Genomic DNA, 25,431 nt, shown 5'->3' with positions numbered 1-25,431 from the left:
TGTATTTCTTGGGGCGACACTCCAGCGTAGGCTCAGAAGCCCGGGCATCAACTCGCGGCGTTTTCTGCTTCCAGTCCTGTTAAAATGGCTGGCGGCGGAGGGCGGCGAGAAGGCAGAGGAAGGGAGGCAAGGATTCGAACCTGCCACTCTCGCGCCCATCGCCTTTCTCGGACATGCGCAGAGCGAGCGCGCAGCGGGTTCCGAGGACTACGTTTCCCGTGGTGCGCGGAGCGCGGGGCGCCTGCGCACTGGGCCGCGGCCAGCGGGGAGGGCTGCGCGTTCCCGTGCGGTGATGGCGGTGCGTGGACGCGCGGCGGTGGTAGCAGCAGCAGCAATGGCTGCTGTGGATCGGCGGCTGCCGAATCTCGATGACTTCGCGGGGCAGAGCTGGAGCGCCTGGGTGGAGAGGGCTGGGCCGCCCGCTGCCGAGACAGGTGAGCGCGCCCGCCCTTCCCGCGGGCCCGGAGGCGGCGGCAGGCGGCGGCGGGAAGCGGGGGACCCTCCGTCGCCGTTTCTGCTGCCGCCGCCGCCGCCGTCGAGCTTCCTCCCTCCCTCGCCTCCCCTCCTCCTCCCTCGCCCCCTCCCTCACCCCGCCCGCCCCAAACAAAGGAGCCGCCGGGTCCTAGCGCCGCCTTGCTTCCCGCCCGATGGATCCTGCCTTCCTTTTCCTGCCGCTTCGACCGGGTTTCCTAGGATTTCTCGATCCCCCTGATGGGATCCCCTCTCCCCCAGCCTGATTTCACCAGGGGCATGCTGTGATCAAGTCAGGATCTTTGTCCCACGCGTTTTCCAGCTCCCTATGTGCTTCTCGTTCCTACTTTGATCCCTTATTACACGAGCATGGTTGTTGTTTTTTGTTTGTTGTTTTAAAGCCATATTCGCAAGATTCCCCGGACTTTTGATCTCTTCTGTCACCGAGCCCACGATTGTCTCCGAAACATGCTATGTAAAGGCTGCGTGACTTGTCTGTTTATAATTTATTTATTACATAGTGATCTCACCAGGTTTCCTAACATTTGTGCCTTGACTCTCGTGCACCTCGAGCCCCCATGTCGACTGCTTCCATTACACCTGGGCATTCTTTCTTCCTGATCTCCACACATACTCACTTTTTCTGTTTCCCCCAAATAATACGCACTTTTGAGGTGCCACTGGAACACTTGTGGGCAGCAAGCGTTCTTGATCTTCTGTGATTCCTTGGATAGTATGATGTCCCTGATGGGTCTTGATCATCTTCTGGGTGACCCCTGACGACTTTTCTCTTTCTCTTCCTCCCTGCTTTTTAACCACATTTCCCCATCAGTCTTGATCTTTAAATCCCCTTACAGTTTTCCTCAACTGATTCCTTTCAAAGTGTTTTCAGCAACCCACCGTTTGCTGTTCTCCCCCAGCTGTGCTGCATTTCTGGATTTCCTCTTGTTGAAGTTGTTCCATTTCCATTAGGTTCTGTGCCTAGGCCTTTGAAACTGGTCCCCGCCCATCCATCTGCTTCGCCTTCCTTATATCTTCTCTTCTGTCTTTTACATGAAGCTCTTTTTTGTTGTGCACTGTTGACCTGGCCACTCAGTTTACCACTCGCTAGGATTTCCCTTTTTCTCTTGAAAAACTGCACATCCTCCTCCCTGACATCCTGATTCAGCATCCCTGTGCTCCTCTCCCCCCCCCCCATTCTGTCTTGTCCCTTGCTCTGTTTGCCCTCCTTTACTAAGGGGGTGGTTGTATATGTGTATGAACATGGTGGATGGATGTATTGGCCCCTTGTGATTTTTGTCCTTGGAATCCTAGAAATCGCTCAGGGAGCACCTCCCTAGAATGTTTGACTTTCTCAAGTGCAGCCTGATGGCAGACTCTGGAAGGGGCGGTGAGACTCAACGGAGCTGTCCCTGGTGATGCTTTTTATATTGTTGAGCTTCTCCCATCCCCCTCCATTATCTTCCCTTTGCACTTGATATAGTTAGTGCTTCGTATGTTTCCTCATCTACTTCCAGCTCCAACAGAGTTTACATAATGACTCCTGTGTTTTCAGGGATTTAAGAAGCAGGTTGTAAATTGTCCTTTGCAGACAGCTTCCTGTTGCCGTCTGAATAGATTGTTTTTATTTATTTATTGCTAATAGATATGGTATGGTAAGGATTTCATAGATTGGAGGGAGGGGGGAGCTTGCTTAGTTTCCACCTTTTGCCCCCACCCTGTCTGGGATTATTGTATGTGCGTTTTAATTCAGTTAGGTTTTTTTCTGTTTTTTTAAAGAGAGAGAGAGAGATTAATGTTCTTGGTGTCAATGCAATTTTTTAAATAAAAAAACTGCATAGCTATTTTGGATTTCCGTTTTGTATTTTGATGCTGAAACAGTTGATGCATTGTAACAGGTACATCTTGTCTTTGTGAGGGCACCATGTGGTGTGAAATCTATTAAACGCAAGTGAGTATCATGTCATGGTTAAAGCACAGGAGTCAGGACTTTGGGGACCAGCTCTGCTACTTGCTTTCACACTGTTAATTTGGAGACAAATCAGCCCCTTGTGCCACATCCCTCCCCACAATTGGTAGTATTTGATCTGCATCGCAAGGAGTTTGCAGGCATTTCATGAATGTCTGTGAGCTTCAGGTCAATGCACAGACAGAAGGAGTTATGGCGGCCTTTTGCCAACCTGATGCCCTCCAGATTTTTGGCCTACAACTCCCACCAGCCCCAGACTACACAGGGAGTTGTAATCCAAAAATCTGGAGGGTACCAGGTTGGTGAAAACTGAAGCGGGGGGGACATTAGTTCTGAATCCCATGTGTTTGATTTCTTATATGCATGTTGGGATTAGGTTACAAACCACATCATTCTAGTACACAAACACAGCATAATAAGAAAATGGTTCTGCTATAATGAAAAGCTTGTCAACATTAACATGTTTCCAGGGAAATATCAGTGATATTGTGATCGAAACTATAATATAATTTAGCATTGGCAAGGATTTGGCTTCCGGAACTGAAAACCAGGGGTGTCTGTTTAACTCAGAATTTGGTAATTCCGTTTTGAAGTCCATCTTGGGGCGTCTTTCTTTGAAGCTTTGTGTTCCCAACTAGCAGAGCAGAAAAGCTCATGTGAAAGGTATGTGGAATAGAGAGAGCTGTCTCTCATCCCCTGTCATGCAAGTGTGCTCCCTTTCTGCGTGCATATACACATGGGCATGTACAGAATTCTGGTGGGCCGTGGATATATGAATGCCACCCTTTGAAATGGGAAAACAAGAGTTTGTAAAGCGGCTACTCTCAAGTGGAGTTGAGAGAGCCACGATTCTACCCTGCACATTGTATTTTGGAAAGGAGTCAAGGGATGGTGCTGTGTGCTTGTCATTGTCTTCCAAACACCTCTTGATTGATACGGATTGGCAGAGCAGTTCTGCTGAAGCAGCAGGCAGTGGAGTCTGAGACTCAGCAAGTCCACTACTGTATGTTTGCAGAAGCTCTGGAACATCTGCCCTGTTAGCTGAACTGATTCTTAGGGATCCTTGTCCTCTTGGCAACTTTTAAGACCTGGAGTTTTAGGGCAAATGGAAATGATTGTTCTTAATCTGCTCCCCTATGAAACTCATTGAGTGACCTTGGGCACATTGCATGCTTGGCCTAACCTTTTTTCACAGGGCTGTTGTGAGGATAAAATAGAATACCTTTGCACATACCTCCTCAAAGCCTGTATAGTAAAAAAAAATTCAAAAAACGGGTCAGGACCATGCATGCTATGTTTATTCTTATGGGGTTTCAAAGAGTGGAAATCCTTATCTACAGATTTACTGGTCCTAGTGTCCTGTCTGCTGAGGCTTGCAGATGGATCTTCTCTGTTCTGGGTCACAATGTGACCTACATAACACTACATGACAAGTTTGAGGAAGCTGCGACTGGAATAGATGCTTTTCCAGAGCTCTTTTCAAGCCTATTAAGGCCTGCAGTCCTAAGCATGCTTACTCCTTAGTAAGTCTCATTGCATTCAGGTTGATTTGCTTCTATGTAAGCGTTACTTCGAATCATGTGGTAAGGGTGGGGGGAGAGAATGATTCATCTTAATGTGTCTAGATGTCATGGGTTCTCAACAGCTTTGCTGGATGATGGATCTGCAAAGGGTTATTAGTGTTGCTGATGGGATTTCTTTTTCTATGTATCTATTAGGGTCTGATGTGGAAGAAAACGGTAGGAATGGGAGCAAGAAGCTGGATGCAATGACCCTCATTAAAGAAGGTAAGAACAGACTTCTTTGAGTTTGACTTGAATTGTAGAGACCTCTGCCCTGTGTCTGGTGAATGCTTTGCAGAAGAGAAAAGTGCAAGGGCAGCTGGGAATTCTGTGTCTGTCTGTCTGGAGTAGCAGTCATTGCATTCTCACACAGCAAGTGACCCTTAGTTGAAAGCATCCCGGCAAAAGCAGAAGACAACTATCCCTTTTGATAGCTGCATTCACACATGCCACCGAGGGCTGGCATTCTGGCCCTAAGAGCTAGTCTGGCCCTAGAGCTCAAAACTTTGCCTGGGTCTTGGAATATGATGGATGAAGTCTCTCGTAGTTCATCAGGAAATTCATACACTTCCATGCTTAGGCTTCAATACATTGCATCTTCCATGACCCATGAATGAGTCTGTGGACTTTGCCTTGAGTCCTGTCGTGATCCTCTGCAGCCCTGCCACTAACCCAACATTTAGTTATAGGGATTTAACAAGCATTTCGGGGTAACTGAAAGCTGTGGAACTTTCACATACATGTTTCTTTGCTTTGGGAACCCTCTGCCTCCATGATTTCTAGCAACATGACATTAAGACAAAATATAAAATCAAAAAATCCTTCCAGTAGCACCTTAGAGACCAACTAAGTTTGTTCTTGGTATGAGCTTTCGTGTGCATGCACACTTTTTCAGATTGAAGAAGTGTGAATGCACATGAAAGAAGTGTGCATGCACATGGTATGAATGCACATGAAAGAAGTCGGTCTCTAAGGTGCTACTGGAAGGATTTTTTGATTTTTGATTTTGTTTTGACTATGGCAGAACAACACGGCTACCTACCTGCAAATGATATTAAGAGACACCCACAGCAAAAGGCCCTTGGCTTTCCACCCCTTCCTGCCCACAGCCTCCCTCCTGATCAGCCCATATGACCTAGACCACAGCGTGTCACAAAAAGCAGCCAGAGTTGGTGCAGAGCAATAGCTGCTGAAGGACTTGTGCAAATGAACCGAGCGGCAGAGAAGAGCCACACCATGTTTCTGTCTGCGCCGCACCGGCCAAATTCTTTCCTGAGCTGGAATATCAGTCGTGCTCTGCCACCAGCAAAACATGTTCACCAGCTCATCACAAAGAAGGATTCCAGGTGCAACTCTAAGGTGGAAGTATAGCAGGACGGATGAAGATGTGCTGGCTCTCCCCATTCCACTCTCTCTCTCTCTCTTAATGATTGTTAGGGTGGAAAGATAGACAACCACCACCTGTCTATCCTCAATCAAGAGATCAGAAAGTCTCCTCTGTGCGTGTGTTTCTCAGACAAGTCTTGGGTGGTGGGGGCAGGGTGGAGACTCAAATGGAAGGTCCTGCTTGCAGCAGAAGGTAAGAAGGGTCGACTTCCCCAAGGATATCAGGTCTTTTGTGGGACCCCTGCATGGTGGCCTGTATTTTTCCTAAATCAAATCGGTCACACTAACTCCCTCACTAGGCTTTTTCGGCAGAGCCCTTGGAAATGTGAGCTGCCACCTGTCCTCTCCACTGAACTCCCGAGCCGAGAGTTTCCAGATGAGCTTCTGCTGGGCTTTCGCCCTGCTCTTTTCTGCGCTCACTCTCAGCCCATAGTTAGTTTGAGCCTTGCCCCTCCCCTCCCCTCCTCTCCCGACAGCTCGCCTCCCCTGCCCTGCTGCCCTCGGTCTTTTTTCATTGCTTCCCAGCCTGTCTGTGTCTCTTTGTTTTCCCCTTTTTCTGCCACCCCAGCTGTGCTAGGAGGTGGGGCTGCCTCCTGACAAAGTTGGAGCGTGTGACGGCCCCATCACCCAAGGATAAGCGATTGTTCTGCTGCCTTTTTGTGTGTGTTTGCTAAAACGTGAGCCCATGTCTCAGGCCTGGGAGAAGTGGGCTGTCCCTGAATGGGGGAGGCTGTGTTGCCCAGTGGCTGTTCTCTGAACTAGACAGCCATTTGCACAGATAAGTCTTGACATAAGTCACATGTAAAATAATTGTGTATATCTTTGCGTGTGCAGCTCAGTGCCATTGGAGCGTTGGGCTGCCAGTCAAGCAGTTCCCCCAATTCACATCTAGGTGCTGCATTGGATCAGTAATATACCACATGCTCTGCTCTTATAAGAGCCCAATATGGAACTCCTTGTATCTGTGCTTGAAGAATCTTGGGGAGGGAGCCAAAGAGGGCTTTGTTTGATGATGGAACAATGGTCTAAGTCTGTATAAAAGCTCCTTCTGGCATTATGAATGGATGACCTGCTTTGCAGTCAGCGCCTCCTTGATCTTTCGATCCTGCATGACAAGCAGCCTGGTGCTTATTCCCAGTTTGCAGCTGGGAAAACTGAGGATGGAAGTGTGAGGCATCCTTCGTGCCACCCCACCAACAGTTGCGGCAGGGACGCAAACATGTGCCTCTCAGCTCTCTGCCTTTCTAAGCCACATGGCGGGCTTTTCTTCTTGTTCCATCTTTTGTCAGAATTAATGGTGGGGTATTGTTACCGCTATTATTTGAAGTGTTTCTCAGCCTGACGAAGTTGCACGGGGCTTCTTCCAGGCTGCTCTCTCATCACTCGCCTCTCTTGTCCTTTCAGACATGTCTATCTTTGGTCACTGCCCAGCTCATGATGAGTTCTACCTGGTGGTGTGTAACCACTGTGGCCAAGTGGTCAAACCTCAAGCCTTTCAGAAGCACTGCGGTAAGCGAAGCAGCCAAAAACTGCCAATTGAATTTCTGTGGCCTCTGGATGGAGAGCTGTGAATTAGGGCTGCTTGCTGCCGCCTCAGGCACCGGCCCAGTGGGTGGTGCCTGGGCTTGAAAGGCCCTTTTCTGTTTTCCTCCTGCAAATGGGGGGGCGGGGTGGGGGAAGAGGAAGGTCGTCTTCCCTTGAATTTCTTTTCAACCAGCGAGGAAGCCGCTGAGAGGGCAGCAAGCAGCCCGAGAGACGGAAAGGCAGGATTCTGGTCATGCTAGGGTCGCTTCGATGTTTGCCCTTGGTGTTTGGGGAAAGAATGTGGGGAGGCAGTTAGGAAAGGGTCGTACACACATCAAGTCACATCAGAATGGAGAGACACTTGAGCTGCGGGGAAGAGCCCTAGCTCATGGTTAGAGCACCTGCTTTGCCTCCTGAGCAGGTTCAGTCCCTAGCATCTCCAGGTATGGCTGTGAGAGACGCCTACCTGAAATTCCAGGGATCTGCTACCAGTCAGTGTTGACCATTCACAGCTAGATGGGCCTTTGGTCTGACTCGGTATGAGGCGATTCCCTATGTTCCTGTGATGTCCCATCTCAAAAGGAGATGGGCCATAACTGAGTGGCTAAGCTTATGCTTTGGGGAGAACGTCTCAAATTGAACCTCTGGTTGACTCAGCCTTCCCCAACCTAGCGCCCCCTGGATGTTTTAGCATAGCACTCCCATCAGCAGGGGAGTGGGCACAGAAAGGAACTGTCCAGAGGGCACCGACTTTGGGAGGGCTGCCATAAAGGATAGCAGGCACAGGATCTGGCAAAGATATCTCTGCCTGAAAATCATTGCCTTGCAGATGGGTCCCTTCTGCTCTAAACGGACCGTTTGTTCCTTCTCTCCTCCATCCCATCCTCCCAACAGACTTCTCTCCATTCAGCCTTTACACTAATGACTTAGGCCCAGCCGTTTTCTAGCTGCTTCTCCTCCCAAGTTCTTAAAGCACAACGAAGGAAATCTTAACATTAGGCAACCTCCTCTCGCCACCATCTGTGAATGATTTGTCCATATCCAGACTTTTTCCTTTGGCCTGGTGCCCTGGGGCGGGGGGGGGGAGCAGTAATCTCGCTGGGATTGTCCAAGGCCACCCGCCTGCCTTTGAAAGGGGTTGCTGAGCAAGAAGTGGGGAGAGCGGAGGGGCTGGAGATGGGCTGCTCTAGCAACTCACCCTACTGGGGGGGGGGGCAATGTACAGTCTGACCTCCTGCCAAGGAACCTGCAAAGAGGGTGGGGTAGGCTGGTATTTGTGTCCCAGGGCATGGCTTGAAGGGGCAGGATGCTGCAGCTCTGCTGAAGCCAAGCAGGTCTAGGCCTGGTGAACACCTGGATGAGGGAACCCTATCCACACCATCTTGGAATTCCATCCCGGGAGAAAAAGCAGGATATAAATGAACTGTGTTTATTTTATTTGCCTCCACAACTTCCCTTGGGCTTTATGAATCGGGCTGTGAGGAACAGAATAGCAACACATAGATGGTGGTGACAGCTAAGATTAGGCAGATTTCCAGCTGGTCCTAATTGCCCCCTTTTGGACCCTGTACCTACTTTCTGGTGACTGACTATGATTAGGTTATGGGCCTCCCTAAGTGGGAAATAGGTATATGAGAGAGTAGCTGCTTGGCTGTCTGCTACCCACTATTTGGAGCAGGTCTTGGAAGGATGTAGTTTTGGAGCCCACCTCTCACAGTTCTGTGGTGCAGAAAGGATTAGTTCCAAAATGCAAATGTGAATGTCTGGATGTAGCCACTAACTTGGGTTGAGCAAGTTCCCAACAGAAAGGAGAGAAGGAGGCGTGGATATGGTTTTCTGATAGTAGTATGGGACTTCTTAAGGGGATCACAAATTTGGCACTGAGCACTATTTACATAGTAAACCTCCAAATTCCGTATTAGAATAAAATCCATAAATTGGGTGCTTTTGCATAACTGTTCTGATTCAACTGATCTGTGTTTCAGAAGTGAAACTGGTGTTGGGTGTTGGGCAGGGCAAACCACATCAGGCAGCGCAACACAATTTGCTGTTGGCTCTTGAAGTACAGTGGTACCTCTGGTTACATACTTAATTCATTCCGGAGGTCCGTTCTTAATCTGAAACTGTTCTTAACCTGAAGCACCACTTTAGCTAATGGGACCTCCCGCTGCCGCTGCGCCGCTAGAGCACAATTTCTTTTCTTATCCTGAAGCAAAGTTCTTAACCTGAAGCGTTATTTCTGGGTTAGCGGAATCTGTAACCTGAAGCGTATGTAACCTGAAGCGTGTAACCCGAGGTACCACTGTATTTTTGCCCTTGGGTAGATTTTGGTGCTGCTGCTGCTGCAGTAGTTTGTCCATGACTGTCCATGAAGGCATATTGGAATTTACAATAATGTTTGTGGGCAGCAGGTGCACAAAAGCAGAGCAACACATGCTGGAGATGGAATGGGGAATTCGTAAAGATGAAACGCCATCTGCCTGATGTTAAGAAGCTGTTCCTGGAGCTCCCCATTCCTTTACTCCAGGCCATTACTTGCCATTTACAGTGTGATGGCTGCCATCCAGATTCCCACACTGGCTTGTCGATAGCAATATTTTCAGTAACAGCATCTTAATTCCCACCTAGAGAGACGACATGGACCTCCCAGCAAGCTCTATGGCCGGGTGCAGACCTCTTCAAATTTACAAAAGTGCCATGCGGTCAATGGGCGGTCTCTTGCCGGTGGAGGTCATGGATCCACCAAGTCCTGGCGGGAGAGGTCCCAGGGCTCCTTCAGCCAAGCCCAGCACATGCCTGAGAGGACAGACAAGATGTCAAAGGACAACCTCTGGTAAGGAGCGGTTGGGTTTGTTGGCAGGGGACCTTTCTGAGCTTTAAGATACAGAGCCCAGCCCAACCAGTTCTTCTTGGGCTGTATGGAATCTCCCTCCATTGCTTTTGGGGGAAGCATCCCAGTGCTGTGCTTACTGGGGTGGTTGAGGGAGAGGTATTGGAGAAATTGCGCCCTTCAGAATGGCAGGTGCAACCTGGTGTAATTCTCCATTTTGTAAGATGGTACAGGGAATCTACATGCAGCTCTAGGGATACTAAAGTTTTACTTTTTGTTCTTTGTATAAAAAGATAAGGGCTAAATTAACCTCTTGCTAGACCTGTGAAGCTAGAAGTAGTTTGTAATGTGTGTGTGTGTGTGTGTGTGTGTATATGTGTGTGTGTGTGTAGGCACATAGATGGGTCTGAATGAATCCTATTACTGAGGTGATATTTGGGGAGTGTTTCTATGGCTTTTGATAAGTTGCATCTGGTTATTTTATTTATTTGTTTGTATTAAAATGTGTACCCTGCCTTCTCCGAGACAGTTACAACTTCACTAAAAATTGCAACAATAAATAACAAATTTAACAAAAAAGAAAGAGAAGGAATATAATCTGTTTCCCCCCGGTTTGATTTCCCCTCGATGGTTTTAGTCACTTTTAGTGACTCTAGGTTTGTTGCGGAAAGCAAGGCAGAATTAAGCAAACTTAACTAGTTTATTATAGGGTTGGGTCTTGCTACTGAGGGAACTGCAGTCTATTTCCAGAGACTCATGAGGTCAGATGGCCACCACAGTGGAATAATCCTGGTTTAAAGGCTGCACTGAAGTTTAAAGGAGCCCCCTTCAATGCCCACTACTGGGGCATCCTTGCCGATGTTAGTGGAAGATGATCTGAAGGCACTTCAGAGTTTGCTTTCTTCATCTTGGTCTGTTGCTGATGGCCAGAGCTGAGCAAGGAGCTTGTTGTTGCAGGACACTGGGAAGACCTGTGAGATCTGGCCATTGGTGCCTTCCAAGATTCATGTGGTACCAATGTGGAAACTGCACCTGCTCTTTTCTTGTCTTTGCCCCTCCTTTTATTCACTGAGTCTGTCTGTTTGGCTGGCATCTTAAGGCTCCAGTTTTCATGTTTGGAGCACCAGCCCAGCTTCTTCTAATGTTCCTACAGACACTGTTAGTAGTGAAGCTAGAACCCAATACAATGAAGACTTGTAAGAGTATCGCCTTGGTCAACTGAAGTGGGAGATGACGAATTCTTATGATGTTTCTGACTTGTGGCTCTGCTTTGCTCTCTTCCAGTTTGTTTGTGCCTGTTGTGAACCTAGAGAAGATCCCCAGCCTTCCAAAGCCAGACAGCGATGGGATCAAGGCCCCCACGAAGCCTTCTGACTCTGCCACCGCCAGGCAGTCTTCTGCCAGCTCAAAAGAGATGCTGGGCAAGCCCTCCTTAGTGGCATCACCGAAAGAACCCCTGACGTCAGCCAAGGCCAGTGGCAACTCCATCATACCCGCTGATGGCTTGAGCAGGAAAATGGAGAATGCTCCTGCCTTGGGAGAGAAAGAGACTGGTGCTGGGAAATCTCTAAAGAAGATGCCGCGTGAGTACCGTAGTATCCTGTAGCTGGAGGCAGCATAGCACGTAGCCAAGGTATTGGGTGGGTAGGGGGGGTTTCCTTCCTGTATTCCATTTCACAGCGGTGCAGTCCTGGCTTCTGATATCGCCAAACGGTTTGGTAGCATTTCTGCACACGACATTATCTCCAAATTCCGGAAGAGTGGGCATCAAAGAGCATACTGCCTGGGCATGCTGCACTCCAAAATACAGGTTCTTCCTAGCTTCCGCTGGGAGAAAGGGTGGTTTACTCCCCAGAGAGGTATTTGAGGACTAGGATAGAACATTTGCTGTAACCGAGGATGCATTGGACTCTGAAGTGCACTGGACTCATATCTCTGGATTCTTTTATCTGAAGCATGCTTTTGATTGATCTCCCTTGTTGGGTGGGCTACTTTGTTGGGTGCATAGAGCGGGGGAAAGGGTTAGCAGAAAGCCAAGCTGTCAGCTTCATAGTCCCTGGCCAGGTGTATGTACCAACTAGCACCCTTTTTTTAAAAAAGGGGAAGCGACCCATTTCAAATTGAAGCTGGGTATGCATAGCCAGTATGTCAGATCCCTCTCTTGACCAGGTTTGTGCACTTGGCCTCCAGGTGACTGGGAAGAAGGGGAACACTGTGCATAATCTGTGACTTGAGGTTCGTTTGACCAGGGAGACAGGAAGAGGAGTTTCCTGCCATCTTCCCCCCCCCCCTTGAGACCCCAAAGTATTTATTCTTCTCAGGACAATAAATGCTGTCCACCCACATCGAAGTAGTGATTGCTAAAGACACAACTCCTCACAGGATGCCCATAAAATAAAATTAAAAAGCAGCAGGAAAGGAAATATTGTTGGACAAATAACCTGTTTGTGCTACTCTGACAGCAGGTGTCAAGAGTTCCTTGAAATATGGAGTTTTTGAATAAGGGCTCCCTTGAAGGATGAGAGGGAAGCTGAGGCACTGGAAAGGGGAAGGCATAAAACCAGGCCTCAGGAAACATAGGAGGGGATGGGGCAGGAAGGATGAGTTTCTTGCATTCTGTTTTCCCGTCTGCATCTTAATTCTGTGTTTTGCTCCCACAGGGAAAGAATGTGACCTAAACAGGCAGTGTGGGGTGGTGAACCCTGAAACCAAGAAGGTTTGCACTCGGTTACTGACCTGCAAGGTATGATGCTTCATGTGATGAAATTGGTGTGAAATGGGGGCAAAAGAGTAGTTCAGTATAAGAAAGAGTTTTGACCAGCCTTTTCTCCACCTCCCCCCCCTCAGTGGGCCCATTCCTTTGCCTAACAAAGGCCTTTCCATTTGCCAAATCTGGAAATTTGGAAGGCAAAAAGTTTTCCATGCTCGGAAATGCTTCACCTGTTCAGTGACGGAAAGAGGCCCCTCCTGTGTGTGTGCTTCATAGTGTTCCCCTCCCTGGTCAACACACCTTGCTGGAGTGCCTGTGGTCAGGGGCGGAGGAAGGGGGGTGCAGTGGGGGCGGGTCACCCCAGGTGTCACCACCCAGAGGGGTGACAAAACGCCGGGCGGCACTCACTGTGGGGCCTGCAGCGCGCCCGAGCCACGCATCTCTCCTGGGAGAGACGCTGTGGCTTGGGTGCCCACAAGCTCCACGCTGCCCCAAACGGTCGGCCTGCCCCCTCTCCCTCAGCTGTAGGGCTCCATGGAGCTTCTTGCCCCAGCTCGCCTGGCCTCGCCCCTGGGCGCAGGGCACGTGCACCACCCCAGGTGCCCCATCGGCTTGCTCCGTCACTGCCTGTGGTTTTCCAAGGTAGGGAGATTTTTCTGCATAGCCTGTCCCCTGCTGCAAGCATTGCTTCAGTTCTGGGTGTTGACGTTCATCATGTGGTTGGGTTGTGGCTCCCACCATACTGAACCATTGGCTATGGTGGCTGGAGCTGATGGGAGTTGCAGTTCAAGAATATCTGGAGGGCACCAAGTTGGCTGCCCTTGGTCTGCCAGCTTTATTCAGGTTCCTGAGCCCTATTGGCTGCCAACTCTTCTCTTAAGACTGTTGAGAGTTACTGGAAGCAAGTTGCCAATGAAAGAATTCTGCATTTGCAAGAAGGCCAGTGTGTGCTGCGATACGGCTTACCTGTTGCTGCGCCACCAACATCAGTCTACCAACATAGATGCCTGCATTGTGGCTTTGTGTCTGGCTGCTGTCAGGCAAGACTAGGTTCTAAAAGAAAAGAAGAAGAAGAAGTGGTCACCCTATCAAGTGGAAGCTCCTGACTCTCAATGGCAGATGTGGGAAACCTTTGGATTGCCAGATATTTCTGAACTACAAATCCCTGGCCATTGGCCATGCTTGCTAGGGCTGATGGGAAATGTAGTTCAGCAGTGTCCCAAGTTCAAGTGGAAAATACTTTGCTATAAACCCAGGGATGGGGAATCTATGGCCCTTTAGCTGTTGCTGGACTACAACTCCCTTCCTCCCTGACCATGGGCAGTGTGGTCTGAGGCTAATGGGAGTTGGAGTCCAACAACAACTGGAGGGTGCCAGGTTGGGGAAGAGTCTTAAATGGAGCTGTGCAAGAGCACTTAGGATGGTCTTGCACAGCTCCTGTACATTGCAATAAACAGTGCTCAGGAGAATTTCCCCTGGGGGAATTGTGCCTCTCATCTCTCTCTCTGGAAGGCAGCCAGGTATCGTATATAGGTGGAAAACTTTGTAGCTTCAAGTTAACTTGTTTGAGGTAATATTAAGGCTCCATATAGACAGCTTGGTATTCTTACAGCCAGCTACCCCGTGTGAAGATTCGGAACTGGGGTTTCTCTGTTCCGAACCTTCAGGACACTAGATTCAGGCAGAGGGGATATTGGGTGGGCAGTTTGAGATACATGCTATAATGAAGCGTTACTAGTAAAATCCAGGCATAGCAGAAGTTGTAGCCAGGACAGCGAAACATAAGCAAGCTAAACACAGTGTGTCAAGTCATCCCCATGACAACACTGGGTAATTTCACAGTGTGCTTTTGCTGCAGCCACTGTAAATAATGTTAACCTTTTTGATGATCAGCTGCCTTCTAACCATAAGTCAGATTTATTCCAGGTGGGCCTGTTTAAAATCCAATTTAATAACGGTATGAGCTCTTGTTTGCTGCCCAGTGGTTCATCCAGCACTTGCCTGAGAGCCAGCTGCTTGGATTTATTGAAATGTTCAGTGGGCGAGAGCATCAGTTTCCCCACAAGATTGTAGCACCTTAGTGACCACGTGGGAAATTTCTTATTCGAATGCCATCCGCCATGTGACAAGTCTCTCCCATCCCCCCGTCAGAGCTTGCCTTCTCATAAAATAGGCTTGGAAATGGACTTCTTCTCTGAGGTTGTTGGTTTTGTCATGCTCTGGTCCAGTGCTATTATTCTAGGAAAAGAGGTGCTAGAACTCACCGTGAACACCTGCCTTGTTTTCTCTTATCATGGCAAAGGTGCCCACCCGAGGCGTGCTGGAACTGAGTTCCAGCAATTTCCAGCTGGAAAAAAAAGCCCTTGTTCTTGCCAGACTTCCATAAGCGAGTGTCGTGAAGTCCTGCAGCAGTGGATGTTCTTGTCAGCTGATGCCTCTAACCATTCTCTGTGCCTCAGATCCATTCTGTCCACCAGCGCCGTGAGGTGCAAGGCCGCGCCAAGGACTTTGACGTCTTAGTGGCTGAGCTGAAGGCCAGCGCCAGGAAAGGCGAGTCCCCCAAAGACAAGAGCCCAGTGAGGAAGGAAGCGCCTTCTGAACGACTCTCGCAGGACTCCTCATTACTCTCACAGCCATCGTTGGTCCTGCCCAACGCCTCTCTTTGCCGAATAAAGCAACCCTACTCCCACTGTGCACTTTCCAGGTAAATCAAGGGCAGATAGTGTCCCAGGTAAAGCAAGGGAAGGAAGTAGACTGTGTAGTTTTCTAATTAAAGTTGCCTAGGAGGTTTTTTTGGGCTCAACCACAGATGTGGACAGGACCTCAGAAAAGGTGGCACTGTACCACCTTCTGTACCACTGCAGAAGCAGACTCTATCCACAGATACTTAGTATCTACTATAGGTTTTGGAAGTGGTTTGTTAGCCATGCATTTGGACACCTCTTAAGCTATCATAACCGGTTTTTGTACAATGGTTCCCGAGATCAAGGAGATGGTTTTCGTTTATGTTTGGATACAGCCCTGTGCCATTTTGAATCAAAAATGGCAGACTGATTCATTCAAAATTGCACTAATTTTGAGATTTCTTAGAATACCTGAGCAGCATGGGATATATGGCTGCTAGTCGTATATATGTCCTAGTAAGGAAGCCAGTCATATCTCTGCCACAGATTCAGGAAAGTCTCCCCTTGGAGAGTCCTTTAACCTCCTGTGTTGCTTTTAGGTCTAGGGTTTCCTCAGAGAGTGAGCCTGATGACCTGCCTACCACCTCTAGCGAAGTCGACCACGGGCTCTACCCTTTTCCAGCACCCAAGAGCACCGGCCGGGTTTCGAGCGAGGAGAGTGAGGATGACGCAGTGGATGATTCCCGCAAGGTGGACTGCCATTATGCAACACGGTCGCCACGCCCCCAGGCGGTAAGTGCCAGGCTAAAATTGGTGTGGCTCTGTGAAATGGGTTCTTCACGCCTTTGGAGAAATACGCTTGCCCCAAGTCTTGCAAGAAGAATGCCAAGGGGGAGGGGAATGTCGGATGCTTGGACAAATGAAGCTGCTTTTATACTGCGTGAGACCACTGGTCCATCTGAACCAATGACATTTAGTAGCAGTTCTCAAAGGCTCCAAGAAGATGTATTTCTGAGTTCTGAGATCCCTTTAACTGGATACACCAAGGTCTAAACTCTGTGACCTTACACATGCAAAACAAATCCTCAGCTACAGTATATTCTGGCGTATAAGACTACTTTTTAATCCAGGAAAATCTTCTCAAAAGTCGGGGGTCGTCTTATACGCCGGGTGGAAAATCTGTGGTTGAGCATATCTCAAACTCTATATTGTAACTGGAAAAGTTGGGGGTCATCTTATACGCCCAGTCTTATACGCTGCAATATACGGTACTTACCTATGGGTTCAGTCCAGGATTACATTAGTTGCCCTTGTTCTGTTGATATCAATGAGACCCAGGTGTGAAGGGGTGTGTGTGGCAATGTTTTGCCTTCCTTTGCTCAGGAGATGAGGTGGGCAGAAGAAACAACTCTCTTTGTTTCATCCCCATTTGCAAGAGGTTTCAAAATGTGCCGTTTGCATGATTTAATTTTCTTAATGCCTTTTATCCCTGCTTCCATCTCCCCACAACAGTACTGCACTTTCGGAAGCAGGTTGGTGAGCCCTGGATGTTACGTCTTCAGTCGACGGCTGGATCGGTTCTGCTCTGCACTCAGTTCCATGCTGGAGAGACATCTCAGCTCACACATGTGGAAGTAAGTAATCCTAGGGGGAAGTAGAGAAAATCCTGTGATGAATTGTGGCATTTTAATGCCCCTTTCACACAGCTGAAGGTGGGCATGTGTATTGCCCTTGTTTGCACTTAACACTAAGCTATGGCTGATTAAAATTGGGTTTATAAAACCATGGTTTGTTTGATCATCCGAACTCTGCCCAGCAGCTTGACTATAATAATAATAATATTTATTATTTGTACCCCGCCCATCTGGCTGGATTTCCCCAGCCACCCAGACTATTGCTTGTTTACTGGCAACATGTCTGAAGCCATGGTTTGCTGTTGGCTTATGAACCTTGTTTTTTTTTTAGCTATGGCTTGGTGTTACTGTGAACCCTTCTGAACCATGTTTTGTTTCACCACCCCACCTCAGGACGCAATAAAGTCCTCTGAGGCAAAAGCAACTGGAAAACGAACCAAATTTCAGGGAAACAAGTTTGTATGATTGTTTGTGGGTCAACTCCCGATTGCCTCCTGCTATCTTCCTGACACTGACATTGCTGCTGTTTACCAGGACATAGCAGGGTAGCAGGGAGGTCTAAATATATTTAGAATGGAGGCTACAAAACATAGTGTTTCGATGAGATGTGGTATTTTGTTGGAGTGTGGTCCCCCCCCCCAACCTTTGCATGTCTGTCCCATGTGTTTATCCTTTTTTCTGTTCCGATAGGCACTCCAGATGCTGTTGCACTCAAACACCCATTAACTCCTGACCATAGGCCACACTGTGTGGATCTGATAGGAGTTACTGAGTCCAACACCACCTAGAAGTTCCCATCCTTGTGTTCAGAAATCTAATCCCCGTTACAGAATCAGCTGACCTAGTTGATTCAGAAATTGAGATCTTCTTCCTTTTATAACCCGCCTTTGCATCAGTTTATCAGGCTGGTTCATACTAAAACAACGAAGTAGCCTGTGCATAAAGAGCTAAGAACAGCAACTTTATAAATCAACATTAAAAAATGGATTGTATTCCAAGGGTTAAAAGGGGGGCTGCTGGCACTTCTGATCAGTGCCGCCTGCCAAGCCCCGTGTGCTGTTGTTCGCAAACCCTGACAATCATCGGGGCTTGCAAAAAGCCACACACAGGGCTTTGAAGCCACAACAACCAGCCAACTGTCGGGGCTTCAAAGCAGCTCGCGCAGTGTGCTTATGCCTGTCTCGTTTTAATTTCAAACCACGCAGGTGAAAATGGGTCACCTGCCATTACCGAGGTGTCAGGTGACTGACAGACGGGTGGCCCCATGGGTGTAGGGGAGAGGGAGATTAAGGGTCCAGCCCATTCCTGCATCCTGCTTACATGGGCATTATTTAGAAATGCAGCAACATAGGGACCTGCCTTACACAGAGGCAGAATCCTGGGCTGATCTAGCTTGGTATAGCACTCTGCACTGATTGGCTGCCGCAGTCCTTCAGGGTTTCAGGCAGGGCTTTTTCCCAGATGGCAAAGATTGGACCTGGGACCTCCTGCTTGCAGACCATGGTGTCTGCCACTGAGCTTAAATGGCTCCTTCTCTCGGGCTTTAGAGCTACAGCAAAAGAGCACTTGGTCTCTTCAGAGGCTTTTTTGAACCATTCACTATCACCCACGCTCAGGGTTTGTTTGTCCTGGTAGCGGAGGACAACTTGCCTGAGGTTTGTCACCCGTGGCAAATGTCCATCCGTCTCCCAGCTGCATTCCACATGGGACTCGCTGGAGCAGCGGAAGTGACAGATTGGGTGTTTGCATTTCCTGCATTTTTCCCATTCCTTGTCTCTTCAGCAGAAGTGGTGCCTAGAGAAGGGACATCTGGACCCTTGGCAATAGCTTGATTATTGCATCCGTACCCCTCCTTTTTCTCCAGGGAGTTCAAATGAGAAACAACAGCGTGCTTCTTGTGTGATTGGTGGCGGGGAGATGGGAATGTAGAAAGGCCACACACACACACACACACACACACACACACACACACCCTGCAGACCTTACTAAGAAGGAAGCCTCACTGTGCTCACTGTGACTTCCTCCAAAATAAGCAAGCCTATGCTTGCAGCTGAAATCCACATTTGACCTCCCTCCCCCCTGCAAATGGACGTAAAATGTGGATGTGCTTTTAAGCACCTATTAAGCACCCGTGTAAAAAAGAGCAGCGCATGCAATTATGTTCCCAGTCCACAGCTTTGCCATCAATCACTCTGCACACGGTTGCCGAGAGAAACATTGCGTTCCTCCGGCCGACCTCGTAGCCCTGGTGTTTTGTCGGGGCTCTTGGTCCCCCTCGTCTCCAGTAGGTGGCGCTGGGCTGCAGGGTTTGACGCCCGCCGCATCCTTTATGGATGGCTGCACTCATCTGAACAAAGGGAAAACAAACACCCAGGTTCTGGCGAAGGGGAAGAGGAGGGCGGGTGGTGGCTGCCTGCCTGCGTGTGCGTGGATGCGTGCGTTTGCAGATGTCGATGTAAGGGATTTAGAACGGGATAGTAACCCGAGCCAAAGAGGAAGGCTTTAGATTCGAGAGCGGCAGGGTTCGACGTCATATCTGGAACCTGCAAAAAACAAGGGAGTCCATGAGGATTCTGCTTTTACTATCCGGCATGGAGGGCAAAAGGGACGAGACCTGAGGGTTGGAGGGGTTTCTCCAAAGTCAGGTCTTCTTAACTCTCTCTTTCTCCCTCCCCCCCCCCGCCTTTTTATTGGCCCAACCAGAAGGATCCCTCCCGCTGCTGACCATCCAGTTCTGTCCACACCACCCCCTGTTCTTCTGGGCTTCTCCACATCCAGCACTTCTCAGAACTGCAGCTCCTCCCTGGTGTGCAGCCTCCCCCACAGCCTCCCGGGCAGGACCTCGGTGTCTTGCGCGGCTTCTGCCACCGTGGCCTCCAGGGACAGCCGCAGCCACCACAGCATGAACTATGCAGTGGGGTCGCCCCACGCTGCAGCCGCCTGCAGCCAGTCGGACTGCATGGGCGGGAGCCAGTCCATCACCTCCCCACTCCCGGCCAACACCCCCTCGCCGTCCTTCAGCAAGTTGCCTTTGACCAAGGCCAGCAAGTCCTCCAAAGCCAAGGAGGCGGCTGCTGCTGGCGGCGTGGAGCCAGAGGCCTTGGCCCGGAAACGCAAGCAGTCTCCCGGGGCCCCCGCTAGCCCTCCGTACAAACAGACCTGTTTCCTCGATCTGGGCAAGAGCAAGGCAGCTGGCTGCCAGGTCTCCCACCCGCCCGCCAAGGCCAAGCCATCCATGATCTCCTCCTCCTCCTCCTCCTCGACTCTTTCCCTGAATGGAACCGTCTCGGCCGGAGCCAGGATTAAGAGGGTCAGCCACCTGGACTGCAGGGCTCCCAGCCACGTCCCAGTCAAAGCGTCGCAGCTGGAGAACCGGGCCTCCTCGCTGAATGGGCCAAAGGCACTGCAAGCCAACTGCATCTCGGATGAGGAGGCCAAGCGACGCAAGAATACAGCCACCTACTGTAGGCCGATGAAGGCCAGGCACTCCCCCTCCCCCTTGCCTTCCTCTTCCTCCTCTGACTTGGGTGGCTCTGTCCGAAGGAAGAAGCCAGTTGTCTCCTTGGGATTTGAGGAGAAGCAGAACACAATGAAGGTACGTTCTTTGCACCTTCTTCTTCTTCTTCTTCTTCTTCTTCTTCTTCTTCTTCTTCTTCTTCTTCTTCTTCTTCTTCTTCTTCTTCCTTTATCTCTCAGCTATTTCACCAAGGAACTCAACATAGTTCTCCCCCTCCTCATTTCATCCCCACAACAACCCTCTGAGGTAGGTTGGGCTGAGAAACAGTGACTGACCCAAGGTCAGTGAGTTTCATGAACGAGTGGGGGATTTGAACCCTGGTCTCTGAGGCCCCAGTCCGACACTCTAACCACCACCCCACACTAGATCTTCTGCCTCCAAAGGATTGCATCGGCTGCCTTTTCTCTCTTGCCAGAGTTTTGACACAACGTCTGCACACTCGTGTTTACTGCCACAAGGTTGACTGCTTCATAACTCCATGACATGGCAGATAATGGTCCCCAGAAGCTAATAAATTTATAGCAACATACACACCAACTCTGTTGCAGTCCATATGATAAGTTTTGGATAGTGTTCAAGAGAGTGCGTTTGAAATGGTGTTGGTTAAGGAACGTTCAGCAGTGACATTTTGTTGCGTCGTGCTCCTTTTTGTAGCTTGTTGGCTAACATCCTCCTTATGGGGTCTGTGGCAGATAGTTCGAAGGAAATGTTGGCCCAGTGTGCAGCTGCTGTGTGGAAAAGTCAAGGTCCTTCTTAGAGCTCCTTAGGAAAGGGGTCGTAGATACAACTGCCAGTATTGTAACGCCTTTATAAAGATCTATGGTGTGACCACTTTGGGGGTGAATGGTGGAAGAGTCAGCATAGGCAAAAGGAATTACTTCACACAGTTCATCGTAAAAAGGATAATTAGCTGCCTCAATACAGTGGTACCTCTGGTTACGTACTTAATTCGTTCTGGATGTCCGTTCTTAACCTGAAACTGTTCTTAACCTGAAGCACCACTTTAGCTAATGGGACCTCCCGCTGCTGCTGCGCCGCCAGAGCACGATTTCTGTTCATATCCTGAAGCAAAGTTCTTAACCTGAAGCGTTATTTCTGGGTTAGCGGAGTCTGTAACCTGAAAAGTATGTAATCTGAAGCGTATGTAACCCGAGGTACCACTGTATTTGATGTCAGCCAACTTTGATGGCTAGAAGCAGGTTTTGTTCAAATGCATGGAGATAAGGGTTCCAGTGGCCTCTGCTCAGTATGACTTTGTAGTTCCTCCTTCCTCGGAAGCCCATTTGCTGGGGAACAGGATTGCAAAGTGGCTATATTGTTTTCCTGTTCCGCTTATGGACACCCCATAGGGACCTGCGTGGCCCTTGTAGGAAACAGGGCAGCTAGGTTAGATAGCTGTCTGATCTAGCAAAGCTGCTCTTGTGTTCTTACAATTTCTAAAGCTGTATCCTGGTATGTGTGTGAGAGAGCAGTGCATCAGTCAATTAAACCTTCAATTGATTGATCAGTGAGGGCCAATTTCCATCTGTGGGTCTGAGATCTAAGTACCCAGGGATGTTGTGTATGTATATGTTTGTGGTTGTTTTGATTCAGGTGTGGTGGTGGAACAGTGTGTGTGTGTGTGTGTGTGTGTGTGTGTGTGTGTGTGTGAGAGAGAGAGAGAGAGAGAGAGAGAGAGAGAAACAAACCATTAAAGGCAGGCTTTCCTAACGATGAGCTTAAGCTTTGGTTTATTAGATTATATGGCACTTAATAAATTTCTATACCACTGAGTAACAAACCTGTCTCAGCAGTTATCTCATACTTCATTCATTTATTAGTACATGCACCTAATATTGCTTCATGGAAACATAATTAAATTTAAATAAATTTGCAATCAGTTAAAAGGCAAATGATTGATTTAGCATTATTTCATTGGTGGACCAGTTCTGATTTTTACCAAAGCCTTAGGAGTGAGTCCACTGGTATCCTATGTAAAAATAAATAAATGCACGGCAAGTGAGTTGATGCTTTTATTCAGCTAATTTGAAATACTGGAAGCATTCAAGCTGCATAGAAGACCTTTTAACTGCTTGTGCAGAGGGTGGAAAAGAGAAATAATATATTAGCTAAGAGTGACACCTTTCCACAACTTCTTTAGTCTTAAGCAGCTTCCTAGCATGTAGATGCACTGATTTAGCTTTACCTGCTGAATAAATTCTTGCTAAGCTGCAGTTCTAAAGGACACAGATCTCCTGGGTGGGGGTGGGGAGCGGAGGGGAAGATGGCAACCCCAGCTAGGAGCACTTTTAAGATAAAGGGTAGAAATGTTTAGGAAGGGGAGACGATAATTATATTGGGGCTATTTGGGTTTTGCTCAGAGGGACAGTTTCCACGAATTCCCAAAAATGAAACTGTAGTGATGGAGGGAGTACAAAGCAAAGCACGAGAACACGAGAGCCCTGCTGAATCAGACTAAAGGCCGATCTGGTCCAGCGCTCTGTTCTCATAGTAACCAACCAGATGCCTCTGAGAAGCCCACAAGCAGGATGTGAGCGCACCAGCCTTCTCCTGCACTTGTTTACCAAAGAGGCGTAAGACCTTCAATCCCAGAGGTAGCACAGACCTCCAATTCTTAGCAGGCATGAGCAAGGTATCTAGTAGCTAGCAAGAAAATACCCCTGAAGGCAAAGTTTCCAGTGGACTGAGAACTGTTGATAGACTATGGATGAAGAACGTGTGGTCTTCCAGATGTTGTTGGACAACAATTCCCCACCGGCCCCAGCCAGCATGGCCCAGCGGTTGGGGATGATGGGATCTGGAGTCCACCAACATCTGGAGGGCCACACAGTCCCTATCCCTATCACCCTCCATGAATTTGTCAAATTTGCCTAGAAGGAGGCTGTAGCAGCCTCTGGCCTTTCTAGTTCCCTCGGGCATTGCTCACTTGGCATCATTCGCATGCCATTGTGATGCCTCTTAAAATGGGACTCTGCTTTGATTCATTCTTGCAGAACCCTGGATATCACATGGGATGGTGTGTTCCATTTGCATTATCTGCGGAATTGTAATTTTCAAGTTCCTTTATTAGCACCTCGGCACATCTAACCCTGCACCCGCTGCATCAGGCCAAAGGCTCATCTAGTCCAGCATCCTGTTCTCACAGTGGCCAACCAGATGCCTGTGAGAAGCCCTCCATCAGGGCCTGAGCACAGCAGTATTCTCCCCACTTGTGATGCCCAGCGACTGGCGCTCAGTGGCACCCTGTCTTCGCCAGTGGAGGGGGGCAACATAGCTCGCATGGTGCCATGCAATCCCATACAAAGCTCTTCCCCCCCCCCCAATTAATAAACGGTTGCCATGTCAAACATCCCTCTAATTAAGTTAGAAGCATGGCTGCTGCTCTTTATAATTTCAGATAGGTGCTGGTTGCAGCCCTGGCTATAATAGACACTTTGCTGTGAATGGTGCTACATAAACTGTCGCCCTCTGCATTGACACCCTCTCTTCTCTCTTCTCTTTTGCAGTCAAAAGCGCATTAACAGCAAGTGCCTGCATTCTGCAGAAGGAGCCAACAGCCTGAGAACTCTGCCCTGGGTCCGACTCAAAGCCTCTTTGCTTTTTTTATAACTTTATAGTATTTTTTTAAAGGAAAAAACCCTCTAAAATACCTCAAGACTCCTCCTGTTCTTTTCCTGCTTAATTTTTTTTTTTTATGGGGTGGGTGGGATGTGAGGGAGGAGAGAGGGAAAACTGAACACAAGGGAAACCGACAGAAATGCAACCAACATGCAGCTTGTAAATGCGGTTTGCAGGTGGAATGGCTGGGAGCCATTTCAATGCCCATAATGAAATGGGGATGTTTTCTGGCAGTGTGGTTGTTCAAGGAGAAATGGGTGCCCCATGAGATGGCGAGGGCGAGGCGGGAGCCCGACACTGAAAGGCTTTGTGAGGCCATGCAGACACCCTTTGCAATCTGCTCGGGGTGCCAGGGGGCATAAACGCAGCTCTTCACATGCTCCTGAATGGTGATTGCCCGCATCCCTGCTCCACTGACCTGTGCTGCTTCTCCTCTGCCATCCCACCACAGCTGTGGTTCTGCACAGTGGCTCTCCCTGTCTCTCCTTGGCCCTTAAGTCCTGCTTTCTATTATGCAGGAATGGGGAACCTCAGGCCCAGGTCTCCCCTAGCTCCCAGCCAAACCCCTAGTGGCCCTGCTTTGAACCATCCTTGAGTCTTTTTGCCTGGTTGGAGGGTATCCTTGAACTTGGATAATGCCTCTTGCTTCTCTGGATAGAGAGAAGTGTGTGTGTGTGTGTGTGTGTGTGTGTGTGTGTGTGTGTGTGTGTGTGTAAAAGCCAGTCTTCTGCACAGAGAAGAAGGAGTTTGGATTTGATATCCCGCTTTTCACTACCCGAAGGAGTCTCAAAGCGGCTAACATTCTCCTTTCCCTTCCTCCCCCACAACAAACACTCTGTGAGGTGAGTGGGGCTGAGAGACTTCAGAGAAGTGTGACTAGCCCAAGGTCACCCAGCAGCTGCATGTGGAGGAGTGGAGACACGAACCCGGTTCCCCAGATTACGAGTCTACCGCTCTTAACCACTACACCACACTCATTGCTCTGCCCACTTTTACTTCTTGCCCTAATGGCAAGGGATGCCTCAGAGGTGGATTTAGGGCAGCACAGCTGGTTCCGTTGTGCTGGGCTCTGAAGCCAAGGGGGAGTCACAGGGCATCACAACTGTGACATAGCAAGCAGAATGGATGGCGGGGGGGGGGGATTTTGGCGCAGGGCACCGCTGACCAGATTAATACCTAGGAGAGAATGTGGCCCTCCTTCTCTTAGGGGCTAGAGGAGAGAGAAGCAGGTGTCTTAGCGAAGTACTAGAATGTTTTCAGACAGCATGTCGGGGCTTTAAAGGATGAAAATACAACTTCTGTTCTCCCGCTTAGCCTTCAAAGGGGTTCTCCTAGTACAAGTGGTACCTCAGGTTACGAACTTAATTCGTTCCGAAGGTCCGTTCTTAAACCGAAACCGTTCTTAACCTGAGGTGCACTTTCACTAATGGGGCATCCCGCTGCTGCCACACCGCCGCCACACATTTTCCATTCTCATCCTGAGGTAACTACTTCCGGGTTAGCAGAGATTGTAACCAGAAGTGTTCGTAACCCAAAGCGTTTGTAACCCGAGGTACCTGCATTTTATTAGTTAAATTTGTATCCTG

The 25,431-nt window shown here is 49.0% G+C and overlaps 1 protein-coding gene across 5 annotated transcripts; it reads left to right on the top strand.

Moving 5' to 3' along the window:
• The first annotated feature begins 251 nt into the window (after window positions 1-251).
• On the top strand, window positions 252-23,877 carry ATXN7L2 (ataxin 7 like 2). Of its 5 annotated transcripts, none has more exons than XM_033152481.1 (11): window positions 252-434; window positions 4,159-4,227; window positions 6,793-6,897; window positions 9,541-9,745; window positions 11,027-11,325; window positions 12,403-12,485; window positions 14,912-15,156; window positions 15,676-15,868; window positions 16,589-16,710; window positions 19,417-20,305; window positions 23,734-23,877. In XM_033152481.1, the coding sequence occupies exons 1-11, from the start codon at window positions 293-295 to the stop codon at window positions 23,746-23,748; spliced, it is 2,367 nt and encodes a 788-aa protein (XP_033008372.1). In that variant the 5' UTR covers window positions 252-292; the 3' UTR covers window positions 23,749-23,877. The 5 variants fall into 5 exon arrangements, with proteins under 5 accessions (XP_033008372.1, XP_033008373.1, XP_033008371.1 ...); XM_033152480.1 differs by having other exon boundaries at window positions 253-434; window positions 19,414-20,305; XM_033152484.1 differs by lacking the exon at window positions 252-434 and adding an exon at window positions 1,799-1,886 and having other exon boundaries at window positions 19,414-20,305.
• The last annotated feature ends 1,554 nt before the right edge of the window (window positions 23,878-25,431 follow it).

The sequence above is a fragment of the Lacerta agilis genome, chromosome 6 (genome assembly GCF_009819535.1).
Source record: "Lacerta agilis isolate rLacAgi1 chromosome 6, rLacAgi1.pri, whole genome shotgun sequence".
Taxonomy (NCBI): domain Eukaryota; kingdom Metazoa; phylum Chordata; class Lepidosauria; order Squamata; family Lacertidae; genus Lacerta; species Lacerta agilis.
The sequence above is the reverse complement of the archived record's forward strand: the minus strand, read 5'-3'. Positions and strand labels throughout refer to the sequence as shown.

What these genes read in the sequence shown, in the direction of transcription:
- ATXN7L2 (XM_033152480.1), top strand. Translation starts at nt 293, where the DNA reads ATGGCGGTGCGTGGACGCGCGGCGGTGGTAGCAGCAGCAGCAATGGCT. An exon ending in CTCGGTTACTGACCTGCAAG is followed by an intron (nt 12,486 to 14,911) that starts GTATGATGCTTC and finishes TCTGTGCCTCAG; the next exon opens with ATCCATTCTGTCCACCAGCG. An exon ending in TCCCACTGTGCACTTTCCAG is followed by an intron (nt 15,157 to 15,675) that starts GTAAATCAAGGG and finishes TGTTGCTTTTAG; the next exon opens with GTCTAGGGTTTCCTCAGAGA.